The sequence below is a fragment of the Hyaloscypha bicolor genome, assembly GCF_002865645.1.
Source record: "Hyaloscypha bicolor E unplaced genomic scaffold K444scaffold_206, whole genome shotgun sequence".
NCBI lineage: Eukaryota > Fungi > Ascomycota > Leotiomycetes > Helotiales > Hyaloscyphaceae > Hyaloscypha > Hyaloscypha bicolor.
Genome location: NW_020194708.1, coordinates 91,265 through 105,382, shown reverse-complemented (window position 1 = coordinate 105,382; position 14,118 = coordinate 91,265). Strand labels below are relative to the sequence as shown.

The following is a 14,118-nucleotide window of genomic DNA, read 5'->3' as shown; positions in this document are numbered from 1 at the left end:
TTATTTCTAGCTTAATAAAGGCGGGAGTATTAGGTAATCTCTTTATACTCGTTTTAGTACTAAAGGCTCGGCTATTAGGGCTTGAGGTAATACTAGCCCAAATTTAATATAATAGAGAAATATTCTATTCTATTTTCTAGTTATATTATTTTCCGGCTTTTAAAATAGTTATTCTTATATTACTTTAGCTATAGTACTAAATATATATTTATTAAAGAATATAAAATATAATAATTTTTAAATAAAGAATAATATAATACTTTTTTCTTTTATATTTATAATATTATAGAAAATATCTAAAAAAAAGATAGTTTTACTTATTTTTATATATAATCTAAAAGAACCGACTATATTATTATAAGAGGAATTCCCCGGGCCTATTTATTATTACTAGAAACTTAATATATTATTAGCTCTTTTTAATAACTATTATATATATCTTTATTATTTATTTTATATATTTCTTAAAAAGCTATAAATTAAAAATATATAATTTAGAAGAATTATATTTTAAAAGAAAGTTATAAGCCTTAATTATATATAGATTATTAGTTTTTAGCTACCTAATAACCTCCGAATTAAAGCCTAGCTAATTAGCTAAAAGAGTAAACTAGTACTAAGTTATAGAATTAGGCTTTTTAATAGTTAGTTTTAGCTAATTCTTTTTCTTTTTCAGGTATTCTCTAATTATTCGAAAAAAATATTATAATATAAAGAGATAGAATTACTAGTAGCTAAATTTAATCTAATTTATTATATTTCCTTTATATATATTAAATACTATTTTAGTATCTTATATAATAATTATACTAAAAGCCTGGTTTATACTAGAAAACTACTATTCTATTATATTATATTATAATTCCTTAAAGGGCTATTTAATTAAAGCTTTAATAATCTTTATATATAGGCTTAGTAAGTTCAGGTTTTTAAAAAGTATATATAATAAAGAAATAAGGCAAGCTATTATTAGAATATTATTTCAGATTAATTACTACTTTTTCTTTTCTCTTATTTCCGGAAAAAGCTTACTTTTATTAAAAAGTCTTTTAAATAGACTCAGATCGTCTTTTAATATTTATAGAACTCTTAGTTATAAAGCTTTAATAGTAAATTAGTTAGTCTTATATATGAGATCTATATTTCTATCTAGAATAGAAAACTATATTTATTAGATATAATTAAAATAATATAGGGTCTCTTATTTAAAAGATTAGTTTATATAGTTATAATAAGAATTATCTAGTAAATATTATTAAAATATATAGCTAGAACTTCCTATATATTACTAAATAAGAATTCGGGCCTTGGCTAAAAACTATAAATAACTAGTAAAGTATTAAAAATAATTAAAAAAGTATAAAAAAAAAAAAAAAAAAATTTTAAAATAATAAAATAAATATTTTCTAAAATTATAAAAGAATATAACAAAAACTTAAAAAATAATAAAAAAGAAAACTTAAAAAAAATTTTATTAATTTTAATTTAAAAAATATAATTAAAATTTTATATAAATTAAATAAAGTTTATAAAATAAAAATATTAATAAAAAGTTTTTAAAAATATAACTTTAATTAAAGTAAAAATAATTATAAAAGATAAAATAAATTTTTTAAATAAATTTTTTTTAAATTTAATTTAAACTTTATATTTAAATTAAATAATTATTAAAAGTTTTAAAAAGTTATAAAGAATATATATATTAATATTTGATTAATAATAAGTTAATAAATTTAAGTTTTATTTTCGAATAATTATAATATTTAATTCAAGAATATATTTATTTTCCTCTTTAAATACTCTTTAATATACTGAAGTTAATTACTTCGTTTATTATATTGTAATCCCTCTTATTACTCTTTAATAGTCCTTGGCTATTACATATTAATACTTCGTTAATACATCCTCAATAATACCCACAACTCGTAAACCCAGCTTGCAACCTCGTCAAGCACGGCTCACCGTCCGGCAGCCTGGCACATGTCTGATCCTCATGCAACCACTCATCCAACAGCTCCATCCCACAATGCTTCGTATGATGCATCTCCATCATCTCATTATCAACCGGCATATGCTTCTCCATCGCTTCGTGCATCTTCCTCCACACATACGTGCAATGTACCACGTGATATTTCCAATCCGCAAACAACACTTTGTGATCGCCTCCAACCCATTCTTCCATTGGAACTTCTGTTTGTTGGGAGAACTCCGTGTTTCCGTCAAGATAGAAATGCCAGTCTGTTCGGTTTAAAAAGTCGTCGATGAGGTCGGCCTGATAGCATGCTGGCTGGACCCAGATCCAGCTCATGGGATCGAATTTACAGCCCAGAGATCGTGCTTCTTGGATAGTTGAGCCGCATTCTCCTAGTTCGTTCCCTTTTGAAATTGGAGTCTGTGTCTGCTGTTTCAAAGTAGGGAAAGACAGGTAGCATATAAATCCGAAGGATGAAACGAGGTAGAGTAGAAGTATGCTCCATGCGATTTTCGACTTCTTGCTCGACTTTCTCGAATTCGAGGTATAATCTGAAAAGTCTTCCCACTCCGTATAAAGTAAATTCTCCTTGGCCGCAGAATCGTTGGGAACTTCACGGTACCTCGGATAAGGGAAGTAGTTGAAGCGAAATAGCGCTCTTGCGCTAGGCCACGAATTGGAATCTGTGATATCCATTTGAATCGCAATGATCAATTACGAAACCCTCAACGGCCACTGCGTTCCTACAACAGAACTGGACGAAACCATATTGAGGAAATCCTATGCGCCCCATTTCGAACGCTGATGTCACGTGCTTCCTAAAAGGGGGGCGAAAATTTAAGCGAGATAGGCTTAGTCCGGGGCTACCAACGTAAGCTGCAGGTGATGCCGGAGAACTGACTACGCAGGGCTTGATATGCAATGTCATTAACCCTGGTTACATCAGCATCTAAGGTTTGATAACCCACCCTGACCTTACAAAGTTAACTGCTAATGCAATGTCAATAACACGAGGCTATCTTTGCAGCAGGATAGCCCCAGCGGCACTCAGCATTCGCCACTCGCAGACCACCATGCAGTTGCCGGCACGATTGCGCTTGGTAAGTGCTCTTGTGCTTGCTTGGCATCGATGAAATCTGGAAACCAATCCGAATCGCTTGTCTCTTACTGAAATCTACCAAGAGAACACAATCACTCGCGACCTTCTTTCCTGGATGTTTAACCAAGAATCATAGAAGTTCGCGAGTTTATTTGTTTAATATGTATCCTATTCGTAACTCAGAGTCGACTGCACGCCTCGACTCACCATTCTCAGATCAGGAAGCAGAATCCTTCCTCCACGGTGAAAAGGTAGACAATCTTCAATCCTCAAACTCAACCACAAAAATCAACATTCCAATATTTTGGATTGCTTCAAACTTTATATTTGCAAGTCTTTTGGCGATATCCGTCATCCAAGGTTGGAAAATTGGCGGCAATGACACTTATGAAACCGGCTTCAGAACAGAACTACGTTAGTTTTCTACCTTGACATATCTCTAGGTGAAACTGAGCCGATTGGAATCTAGAGCCCGCACGAGAAGCGATAGCGCTCCAAGAAAGGAAATTCTGGGGTGGAATCATAGTAAATGAGACCGCAGACTGGGAGTTAATTTTGGATCCCAAGCAACCGAGATATGTGGGGCATCCTACCAAAGAGCTTGATGCAGCTTGGGATATGCTCGTGGGGAACTACGTTGCTCTCAGTGAAGCAGAGGCGTCAACTGTACATGGCCAACATTCTAAGGAGAATGGATACTATTTCGTCGTGTGAGTAATCTTCTTCTCTGCTAAAACTTCAAAGCAATTTACTAAACACTATCCAGACCACACGTCAGACACACACTCCACTGCGTAAACTACCTGCGAAAAGCATTATACCCAAAATACTACCCAACCCTACGCCATGAGTCCAGAGAGCGTGTCCCAGACTATTATACGCACGTTGGTGAGTTCTTTCGCGATCAGGTTATGGAGGAATGGATACTAAATGCTAGTAGATCATTGTCTGGAGACGATTCGTGAGACGGTGCAGTGCAACCAGGATATGACGCCAGTTCCGCATTATTGGAGTGAGGAGAAGGGGATGTTTTTGGCGAATACGATGCTCACGCATACCTGTAGAGATTTTGTCAAACTTTTGGAGTGGCAGGATGAGAGGGATAGAACGAGGCCGCAGAAGGAGGCGCATCCTATAGATAGGTGATTAAAGATAGTCTATGGAATAAGACAATAATACAGCGTCAGGGGAATAAGGGTTCGGGTTATGCAAATTCAATTAGCATGAGAGTGAATTCCATCTCCTCAAAATCCTTTGAATGATCCTACTGAGAAAAAATATTGTGGATGGTTCAGGAAACTGATATGAAATAACTTTTACAGATGTCCAATTCAACTTGAGCTGTGATACGGCTTCTATGGGTTGGTTATGTGATTATGTAAATCTGATTGGTGTAGGCTTACCTTGCATGGTACGAATCTGCAGCAAGCTATATATTCTGCCCACCCCCACCATCTCTAACAGCTTTCAACACCTTTTCGAAAGCCGCTCGCCCCACAAGAAAACACCATGTATCATCCAAATTTCGTTCTTAGATTACTCTCAACTTTAATCCTTGCAAATCAGGATATGATACTGGTAGGTCAAATCATCTTTAGAACCCCTCGTACTCGAATCAATGCACGATAATCTTGAAAATTTCTGACAATTCGGAACTTCAGGATCACACATGGCCAAACCACCAACGCTGCGCGGGAATATACGGGCAGCCTGACTTCTCCCACTCCTCGCCATCCTCCATCTTCGTCGAATTTCCGGATCTCGATCCTTCCACCCCAAGCGGGCTCGTCAGCGTCGTAATCTTCGGGTTTCGAGATGAGCATCTGGGAGGAATCACTGTCCAACACGGCAACGGGAAGAAAGGAGTCGGCCCCCTACTTTCTCCCTTCCATATCCTTTTGCTAACTTGTTGGGACAAAGAAAGAAACGCTTTGTACAAGAAAGAATATCGAGAGGAACATCTGCCACGAAAAGGAACTAGGAACGTTCATCATTACGCCCACTGCTCGCCAGAAAGCAGGCAATCCACTCATTACGCGTGCGATCAATACCTCGCATCCGGTATCACTCATTTACCCGGTGAGGAACCCGGGATATTATTGTGTGGCTACAGCTGCATTTTCGGGGCAGCCGTTTGAGGCGAAGATGCATATCGTTGATGGGCCGGGGAGGGGAATTTTGCCTTCTTACATGAAGTCTGCACTGACGTACTCGCGGACATTGGCGTTTGTGGCTGTATTTCTGGTGTCACTTTACGGAATTTGGGCGGTTGGAAAGCAAGAGAGAAATTCTAGACCACGCTGGATATTTGGAATGAACGCACTCGTTGCCGCATCAACGGGGGTTGCGGTGCTGAGATGGATCGACCTTGAACTTCAGAACGAAGACTTCGGAACCTTGGTTCTTTTCCCATCGATGCTGGTTACGAATTTGCTACGCACCTTTCAGATAATGCTCGTCATATCCTATGTATCCAGGTCCTGCCAAGGAGAACAAGATTCCGGTTCCTGGAAATCGAAGGCGTCGAAATGGTTCTGGATCCCACTCGGTCTCCTGACATCTATTCTCACCACCAGAACTATATCTTCAGCTTATACGTCCGTCGGTCTGGGTCTAGTCTTGATAACAGCTGGTGTTTGTGCAATCCTGGGGCTTCAACGCCTCGCCAAATCGCAGCCAGGGTTCGAGAAGCGGAACGAAAACAGATCGAGAACCGTCCTACAGGTGTGTTTGTTCATTTTTCTGATAGGCGTGGCGGGGATTCTAGCCTTCAATTCTTATGCCGTGTTTGTCTACGGGAATAAAAAGCAGCAGTTCAACTCGGAGTTTTGGATCATCAGGTGGTTTTGGGTGGACGGAGGGGCTTTTGGGATTCTTTTCCTTCTTTTTGTGCCCGGCTTGGTGCTTTCTATTTAAAGTTTTCAACTAAGAGGAGGAAAAAGTTACTTTAAATTAATAAAACTTTTATTGGGACAAAATCCTCTTATTGTATAAGGCTGAAGTTTCTAGATGACTTCCTTTTCTCTAGGCACCTCCCTAGACCAGTTCGGTGTTTACGTATATCAAATGAGTAGCACACAATTCTGGACTATTATCTCGCGAACAGAAAACCTCACTATATAATTCATTTCATTATTCTCTCTCTCAATCCTAGCCTAGCTTTTGGAAACTACATAACAGCAATATTATGAGGAGTGTTGGTATTGCTCCAAATCCATATCCTTATGAAAGGGATGTTCATGACCCTCTGGAATATGCAGCGTAGTCTTATGCTCCCGATTCCAATCCCTAATTTTATCAAAATTCCGGCACGTATGCAGAGTTCTGAAGTCGGCGTCTAGACCTGCTGGCTTTTCTGGAGCCAGAAATTGAAGATAAGGTGTTACATCAGATGTACATTGTAAGCTTATTCTGATGGTATTGATGCAGTGGTCGACATGCTATAAACAGCCGTGGTCAGACGTGCTTTTGGCTGAGTAAGAAGGAGGGGCCGAACTTACTCTCCAAACTACATGATCTGGCGCGTCGAACAGTGGGTTGGCACTATAGTCATATTCGTCTCTGTAGATAAATTGACGGACCATATCGAGGCAGTGGATAACATGGAATACTGAGTACAAATTAGAAATGAGCATTGTTTTCCAGCACATAATGATACCTTCAAGAAATCCCACAACACCACCTCCCTCATCTGGATCAGTCCGTTGCCAAGGCATATCCGTTGATTTGTTGAGAAGATGCAAATTCTCATATGGAACGTTGATCTCGCCAACTATTATCCCATTAGTAAATTCCTATTTCCTCAAACTTCTCGATATCTTACTATTCCACAAATCATTCCAAGCTTTCTCCAACTCGGGCGTCGGCTTCCCTCGATATATAGACGCCTCCTCCTCCTGGAAGAACCCATTATGAAATTCCACCACTTTATACTCAACCGCTTCCCACGCAGGAGAGTAGGTCGAGAGCTTTTCTCCGCATTCCAAAGTCGTCATTGGCTTTGTCTTGAAATGAAAATTGGTTAAATATGCAGCGCACATAAAGCAGAGGGAGGTTGTGAAGAGCCAAGCGAAGGGTGATATGACGGCCCATCTTGCTCTCAATTTCTGCACAGATGTAGGAGGTTCATAAAGAGGAAGACTGTCGGATTCTGAGGTGCTGTCGTCGACGGATAGAGGTTTGTACTCTTGTTCCTTCGCCATCATTTTTGAGATCTCCATTTTGTTGTTGTATGGTGGACTTGAATACTTGGAAGATACTTCACAACTTGGCCAAAGAAGAATTCAAACTAGTTACCGAAGAGAAAAATCTGCGAGGGAAAGCTGATCACTAGGAAAGGTTGTACCATTTCCAGATACAGATCTCATACGACAAACGCATTTGTCAGCCGCCACGATCAGGGTAAGTGCTGATGTGCAGAGGTAAGGAACCCTCTGATAGCATTTGCAAGAAACGTTACATATCTGCCGCTTGAGATAATAAAAGCCCAGACCCCACATCGTACAAGGGTATAAAGTTCCGTGCAGATCGGCAATGCAAGGTCAGCGGTCGTGTTACTGAAAGTTACTCGTTAGTAAATTTCGCTAGTAGAGCTCGATAGTAGGAATCTGACGGCCCCCTCGTGAGGCGCTAGCGTCTCGGCAATAAACCTCATCCTAGTACAAAAATTAGAGTTAGGAGGTTAGATTGTCCTCACGGTCATCGTATACCGGCAACGAGTCAGCTATAGCATCAAAATTCATACCGAAAATGCAAAGTCATACAGAAGGTTGGGCCGCTGAGAGTAGAATGCAAGGTCATTACAAGGACCAAGAAATTCTGGAGTAGTGTCTTACAGTCAGGCTTAAGCAAGATGAGAATAGTGATCACAGGGATAGTACAGGCCGGAGGTGATCATTATTACGAAAATTAAATTCTAGACGTGCTTAAAAGACGTGCCGTCCAGGCTAATCCCAAGTTATTTTCTGCATCTATCAGCTTTCTCCATCTCAAGGATCCATTGCTTCAAACCTCATTCCCAAACGAATCAGCAAAAATGAAGTTCCCCATTACCGCCATTGCCATCTTCGCCGGCCTCGTTGCCGCAGCCCCCATCGCTAACCCTGGCGAGGAAGGCGTCGACGGCTGTGACAAGCGTGACCTTTCCGGCCGCTGCGTTCTCTCATGGACTAAGAACTACGGGGAGTATGACGAGAAGGTCAAGCGCAGTGAGGAGAGCACCGAGGGCGTTGACGGATGTGACAAGCGTGACTTGAGCAGCCGTTGTGTTCTCTCATGGACTAAGAACTACGGGGAGTATGACGAGAAGGTCAAGCGCAGTGAGGAGAGCACCGAGGGCGTTGACGGATGTGACAAGCGCGACTTGAGCGGCCGTTGTGTTCTCTCATGGACCAAGAACTACGGCGAGTATGATGAGCAGGAGTAAATTTCTTCTTCGATGCCGCCCTCTGATCTCTAGGTATTTCCCCTTGTCAAAACATTTCTGAGATATGGACTAATACTCAAGGCTTCAGTGAATGACGGAGGATTGATGGTGCGGGGTTCTTTCCTGTAATTGGTTCTCTTGATTCTCTTACTCTGTGGATGGGTGGACGATTGGCGGGGTCGTAAGCTGGTTTGAGATGGGAGGGATGGTTGAGTTTGCATAGAGTAGAAGCACATCAGCTGTATGTGATATAGTCTGAATGCAAAAGAAGGATTTTCTTAAAATTCGCCCTTCTTAAGTGAACAAATTTGGCAAAGCGAGAATCTTGCACGTCTGAAGTATTAAGTTCCTTCATCGACTATAGAGAAGATTTTAATATCCATTGGCTTAATTGAATGTTACTCGATTTTATTGAAGAAGTCAATAATTAATGACTCTACAAGGAAGACATCTTTCTCTTTGTTTTGAAATGTGAGAGCAACATACGTTGGGACTCATTTTTAGAGTCAAATGTTTAAGGAAGAAGTGTAGATAAAAGGCTCCTCATGGAGTCACAGTAGCCCAAAAAATCTTGTATTCAAGTACGGAAGGGAGCGGAGCTTGAAATTTATTCTTAAATTTTAAATTGGAAGAAATGTGCTAACTTTATTTGTATTAATTCTAAGGTAAAATCTACCCAGGAGTATCAAACAACTGATGCTCATGAACCCACTCCACCAAATTCTCAAACTTCCTACACTTCCTCGGCGTATTCCTCTCAACCACACCAAAATCAGCAGATGGGTCTTTCTCAACCAGGTATAAAGTGACATCACTTATGCACATAATATTCATTAGCAACGTGGAGATGCAGTGATCAACATGATGTCGTCTGATTTTCTCTCCGCCACCAAATGATGGAATGTGCGAGTAATCCCAGTGGTCGCGGTATATGTATTGGCGAACCAGATTCAGGCAATGGATTTGGTGAGAGCCTGTATTTAAGTATTAGAGTCTGTCTAATTCGACGATCGAGCATTTGATAACTGACCTTCAAGAAGACCGCCAACACCTCCACCACCAGCTTCCGGAATTCGCCGAAAATCCCCATTTAACGAAGACTTGTTCAAAGCCGGCAATTGCTCAATTGGCACATTGAAAGCTCCATCTGCGAAGTCAAATTAGCTACTGGAGTAATCATTGGAAGTAGGAAGAACTCACAATCCCAAAGTTTAGCCCACTCGTCTTCACTTTCCTGAGTCGGGTAACCGCTGTATTGATCTGGGACGAAGTCGTCCGGGAACTGAACCCATTCGTACTCGATCGCTTCTCGAAGAGGCGCTGTGGAATACAAAAGTCAGAGAATGTGCTTGTGATTGAATGCCTTCGGAAATATCTTACAGTACGCAGACATATTCTCAACGCATGCCATATCTGTTACCACCCTCTGCCGCTTCCGTAGAAAGAACAAGAAAGACAAGGTTGTGGCAATAAGAGAAGCCAGAAGGAGCCATTTTGCAAAGTTGGAGGGTCTCTGTTCTGAGGACTCCTTTTCAGGTGAATATAATGGTAAGGATGAGCTGGAACTGGAGCGATCGGTGTATTCCTCTTGATCAGAAGCGGTCGGCAGAGATGCGTATTCCGCTTTCTCAGTTCTTTGAAATTTAAAACTATTCCGAAGCCACTTGGGCCACTTTGATGAAGCCATATTGAACTTCAGGTTCTCAATTGGTAGTCAGAACTGTTTGATTCAGATCTCTGGGAGTCTACTCTTCCTCGACTCGTTAGTAATCATTTGCTTTTGAGGTTACTGTCTAGTGTAACAAATCAGTGGCAAGTACGCGGTCATTGATACGAGAAAAGCTTATGTGATCCTCAGATTGGCGTGACATGAACCCCGCATGGCTTTTACCGTTCGATTAAACATTAAGCTCTTATTCCAACTGCTGACAGTGCATGACAGCCGTACAAAGATAGTGGCATTTCAGGGGTGTTATTGCCGGATGCACTATCCATGGCCCCTGTAGAAGCCGCGAATAATAGCTACAGGGGCACATCTATAGCGCATATGCCTGACTGCCCCCTGAACGCCTCCCGTAAGTCTTCAGAAAGAAAATCACAACCCATGTAACCATTTGCGTTACCGTGCAGTTTCTTCAAAGTTTCAGCATAGTAAACAATTGTGTCCTCGGGCCGATTTACGAGTACGGTACTTTTCCAATTTGAACGATTTCTTATCGTGAAGCGGGGTAGCTGAAGATAGGAAATGTACTGTACTCTTTAGGGCAAAGTAAGCCGCGCTTCATACCACGCCAAAGAGCGGAAACGGTGGAGAGGGGTGAATTACTGGGCTGGGCCCAGGTGATTGTGTCTGCTTGTCTCGTGACGGAAATCTTCCATTGTCTCTCTTGCTTGCATCTAACGTCAGAATACCTCTGCGCACCAAAAACCATATCCTTCTCAACACAACCATGGAACGACCCACGAACTCTCGAAAATTGTTCTCAAAGATCATTGGAATGGAGTCCAAAACAGCTTCAAGAGTGCAACTTCTTGCGACTCTCTTCTTCTCCATTTTATCACTTTTCTTGGTGACCAATTCCCTTAAGCTTCAGCCTACGGACCACCAATGTCTGCAGAGCATGAATTCCTGGTCACCAGCTCTTGATTCTGTCAGATACCACTGGGAGACTTTCCAGAATGGCTTCGCCAGGAAGACAAATTACAAAGGTCCACCTTTAGTTGAAACAGAAGCTGCGTGGGATAATCTACGCCAAGGTATGCAATTTTTCAAACCCAAGAGAACAACAGAATACTAACCTAAGCAGAAACCCCGCTGGAGATCCCAGCTTCCAAACTTCCAGAACTTCAACAACCCATAGAAAGAGATTGGGCCCTTACCTCTCCCTCACACTCAAACGGAGTCCAAGGACACCTCTCAGTATTCCGGCAGATCGACTGTCTTTCCCTCCTTCGCAGACACACGTACAGAAGCGAGCACGGCTACGCTTCCCTTCCCGAATTTCAGGGATCGGAAATGCAGATTATGAGGAGAGTCGATAAGTGTGTGCAGCATTTGAGGCACACCTTGATGTGTGCGGCGGATGCAACTCCGTATCTGATTAAGTTGAATCCAAAGCGGCCGTCTGGAGAGGGACCCGATTTTGATACTTTGCATTACTGTAGGAATTTTGAGGAGTTGAGGGAGTGGGCGGGGGTGAATTCTGTGAGGGTTTGAAGGGGAGAGAAATCGGCGTTGCTGGTAGGATTAAGACGCAATAATCGCGCTCATCAAGATGCTCGGATAGACACAATCAAATATAATTTCTTCTGGTATTTCATGACATATAAAATGTGGTGAAATGATCAACTCGGGGAAGAATTGCTGGATTTGGCTGAAAATTTCCAGGCTCCAATCGCTAAAAAAATACAGCGTGGTTCCCATTGTGCTCCAGGGACTTGCCCCCGCAATTTGCTATGGATACCCCGCCCAATCGCTGAAAAAGTCCGCTCGCCTCACCCCAGTAAGCCCAGCATATCAACGACTTCCCAGGACGACCATCCTCTCAACTTCATTCATCCACCAATTTCAAAATGTCACGCCTCACACTCTCCCTAGTCCGCCCTTCATCTGAAGAAGAATGGTCTAAAGAAACAGCAGACGGCTATAGGAAACATGCCTACCGAACTTTCAAACTACCTATTTTCCTCCTTGTCACGACCGCAACTTTTACCTGCCTGGTCGGCATGTTCATCGGAGCAACCTATTTGGCCACGCCCGTGAGCTCTGATTCATGTCGGCGATTCGGAATCAGTACACTTTCATCCTGCAGTACACAAGATACACATTCCCACGAAAGTGCTCTGGAACAACCACATTTGATTTTCCCTCCATGTAAGCATCCTCAACATATTGTAGGAATGATATCTGAGGATGAAAATAGCGCAAGAACTTCTTAGCCCACAGAACGGATTCAAGACGTTCAATACAGAGCGATTCAATGGGTCCGCAACTGGAATATCTCCGTACAAGCGTCCCCCAAATCATGAACTCGAACTTCTATGGGCAGATTATTGGCCAAGTAAATCATCTCACCCCCTTTTCATCTTTCCCCAAACTCACTAAAATTCATCAGTAACGGCATTCTCCATCACTGCAAAGCAATACCACGAAACAAACCCCCAACACCAAGAAAGCGGCGTCCAGCTCCATCCTGGTTCAGAAGAGCCTCACTACATCGGCACATTCGCCGCCATGCATCAGATGCATTGTCTTTATAATCTCTTCAAAGCTACAAATTTGGAGTATTACGAGGAAGAGAAGGGCGAATTGGAAAGGAATCCAGGGAGATGGCATGAGATGGTGGATCACTGTGTTGATATTTTGAGGCAGAAGATTGAATGGTAAGTCGTCATTCATCTCACTTCAAGTTTGTGGAGCGAATTTCGAAATGACTGGAATATGATACTGACGATGAATGGGTGAAGTGATCGAGATACATCAGTTATCACTTATAACTGGGTAAAGCATAAGAGAGGCCCGGTTGCGAATTTCAATGTTGAGAGGCAGTGTAGACCGTGGCAGGAGATGGAGGATTGGGCTAGGGAGCATGAGGTTAAGAAGATGCCTTCTAAGCCGGAAGGGGTTGTTGAAATGGATGGTTTTCCTTGAATAACGACTTATTAGAACATCTTAAAACAGATTTCGCAGCACATTTAGACGGAGGTCATCCAAATCCTTCAAATGCATCAAGTGACTCAAGATCCATCCTTCTTTCAAACTTGGACCTCACGTGAGCCATCTCGATATCGGAGTCACCTCGTGACTTGGAGTTTCCCAGCAAAAGTTCGGGGCATCTGGATCTCTGACCACTATGACCGGCCTTTAGGTATTTACACAAGATAAATGGGTATTGTCCGCGCAACAAACCTCATACGAATTGGTGGCGATCTTTTTCGCTGAAAGCTTAACGCCACGCCCGCCAAAGATGGCTCGCTGAGAAACCTCACCTCAGACGGTTCAAAGTCGCAACCCACAATCCTACGATCAACACTTTCACGAAATAGCTGGATCACCGCATATGCAAGGTCAACATCCCAGTTCGGAGTTAGGGAATCTCTTCGCTGTTTTTACAGGGAGTCATAGTGGTAAATCTAACTGCCGGGGCCAAATAAGCGCTAATGTGCGTACCGTTAGCCACTAAAGGCAGGGTACCTAGCCTCCATTTTTCAGCATTTTTTAGGTTTTCCGCCTTTCTGCAGGTGCTCTCGTGTGCTCTCGTGTCAGCTACGAGCTGCTAGGATAGTGGCATGTTTAATTTTCAGGGAAGGGTAGGGGTGAGATTATGCATGGTGATCTTGAGGATTGTCAGATAATGGGTATGTGCGGTAATCGTTTAGGAGGTTGTCGATTGTCAAGGGGTTTATTAGTAAAGTTTTTCGTTACCCCGCGTAGGGGCGAGGATGTAGGAGACGAGTTCTGATTCTTGACTTTGTTGCATGGGGTAGAAGCTCTGTGGACAATTTTGAGGCGGGAATCACCACTCAAGTGTTCCAATTTCCTGTTTTGAGTCTCTCAACACCAAAATGGGCCGCTCATCAATATCCTCAGACACCACACTCGAAGACCTAGATCATCTCTTG

The 14,118-nt window shown here is 41.8% G+C and overlaps 5 protein-coding genes across 5 annotated transcripts; 4 read left to right on the top strand and 1 right to left on the bottom strand.

Moving 5' to 3' along the window:
• Positions 1-3,454: 3,454 nt before the first annotated feature.
• K444DRAFT_481810 (uncharacterized protein) lies at positions 3,455-4,163 on the top strand (the record flags this gene model as incomplete). Its single annotated transcript, XM_024873008.1, has 4 exons — positions 3,455-3,485; positions 3,541-3,781; positions 3,838-3,959; positions 4,012-4,163. Coding segments are annotated over 4 exons (546 nt in total), but the record flags the coding sequence as incomplete, so codon positions are not given.
• Positions 4,164-4,580: 417 nt separating this feature from the next.
• Positions 4,581-6,022, top strand: K444DRAFT_713452 (uncharacterized protein; the record flags this gene model as incomplete). Its single annotated transcript, XM_024888297.1, has 4 exons — positions 4,581-4,649; positions 4,733-5,150; positions 5,185-5,795; positions 5,990-6,022. 4 exons carry the CDS (start codon positions 4,581-4,583, stop codon positions 6,020-6,022), a joined length of 1,131 nt encoding a protein of 376 aa, XP_024726026.1.
• Positions 6,023-6,256: 234 nt separating this feature from the next.
• K444DRAFT_549821 (uncharacterized protein) lies at positions 6,257-9,817 on the bottom strand (the record flags this gene model as incomplete). Its single annotated transcript, XM_024876483.1, has 4 exons — positions 6,257-6,511; positions 6,572-6,681; positions 6,730-6,843; positions 9,697-9,817. Coding segments are annotated over 4 exons (600 nt in total), but the record flags the coding sequence as incomplete, so codon positions are not given.
• A 1,177-nt stretch (positions 9,818-10,994) lies between these two features.
• Positions 10,995-11,713, top strand: K444DRAFT_549838 (uncharacterized protein; the record flags this gene model as incomplete). Its single annotated transcript, XM_024876484.1, has 2 exons — positions 10,995-11,253; positions 11,304-11,713. 2 exons carry the CDS (start codon positions 10,995-10,997, stop codon positions 11,711-11,713), a joined length of 669 nt encoding a protein of 222 aa, XP_024726024.1.
• A 356-nt stretch (positions 11,714-12,069) lies between these two features.
• K444DRAFT_671115 (uncharacterized protein) lies at positions 12,070-13,202 on the top strand (the record flags this gene model as incomplete). The annotated part of the gene is made up of 4 exons (XM_024887717.1): positions 12,070-12,370; positions 12,420-12,557; positions 12,612-12,879; positions 12,964-13,202. 4 exons carry the CDS (start codon positions 12,070-12,072, stop codon positions 13,145-13,147), a joined length of 891 nt encoding a protein of 296 aa, XP_024726023.1. The 3' UTR covers positions 13,148-13,202.
• Between the last annotated feature and the right edge of the window lie 916 nt (positions 13,203-14,118).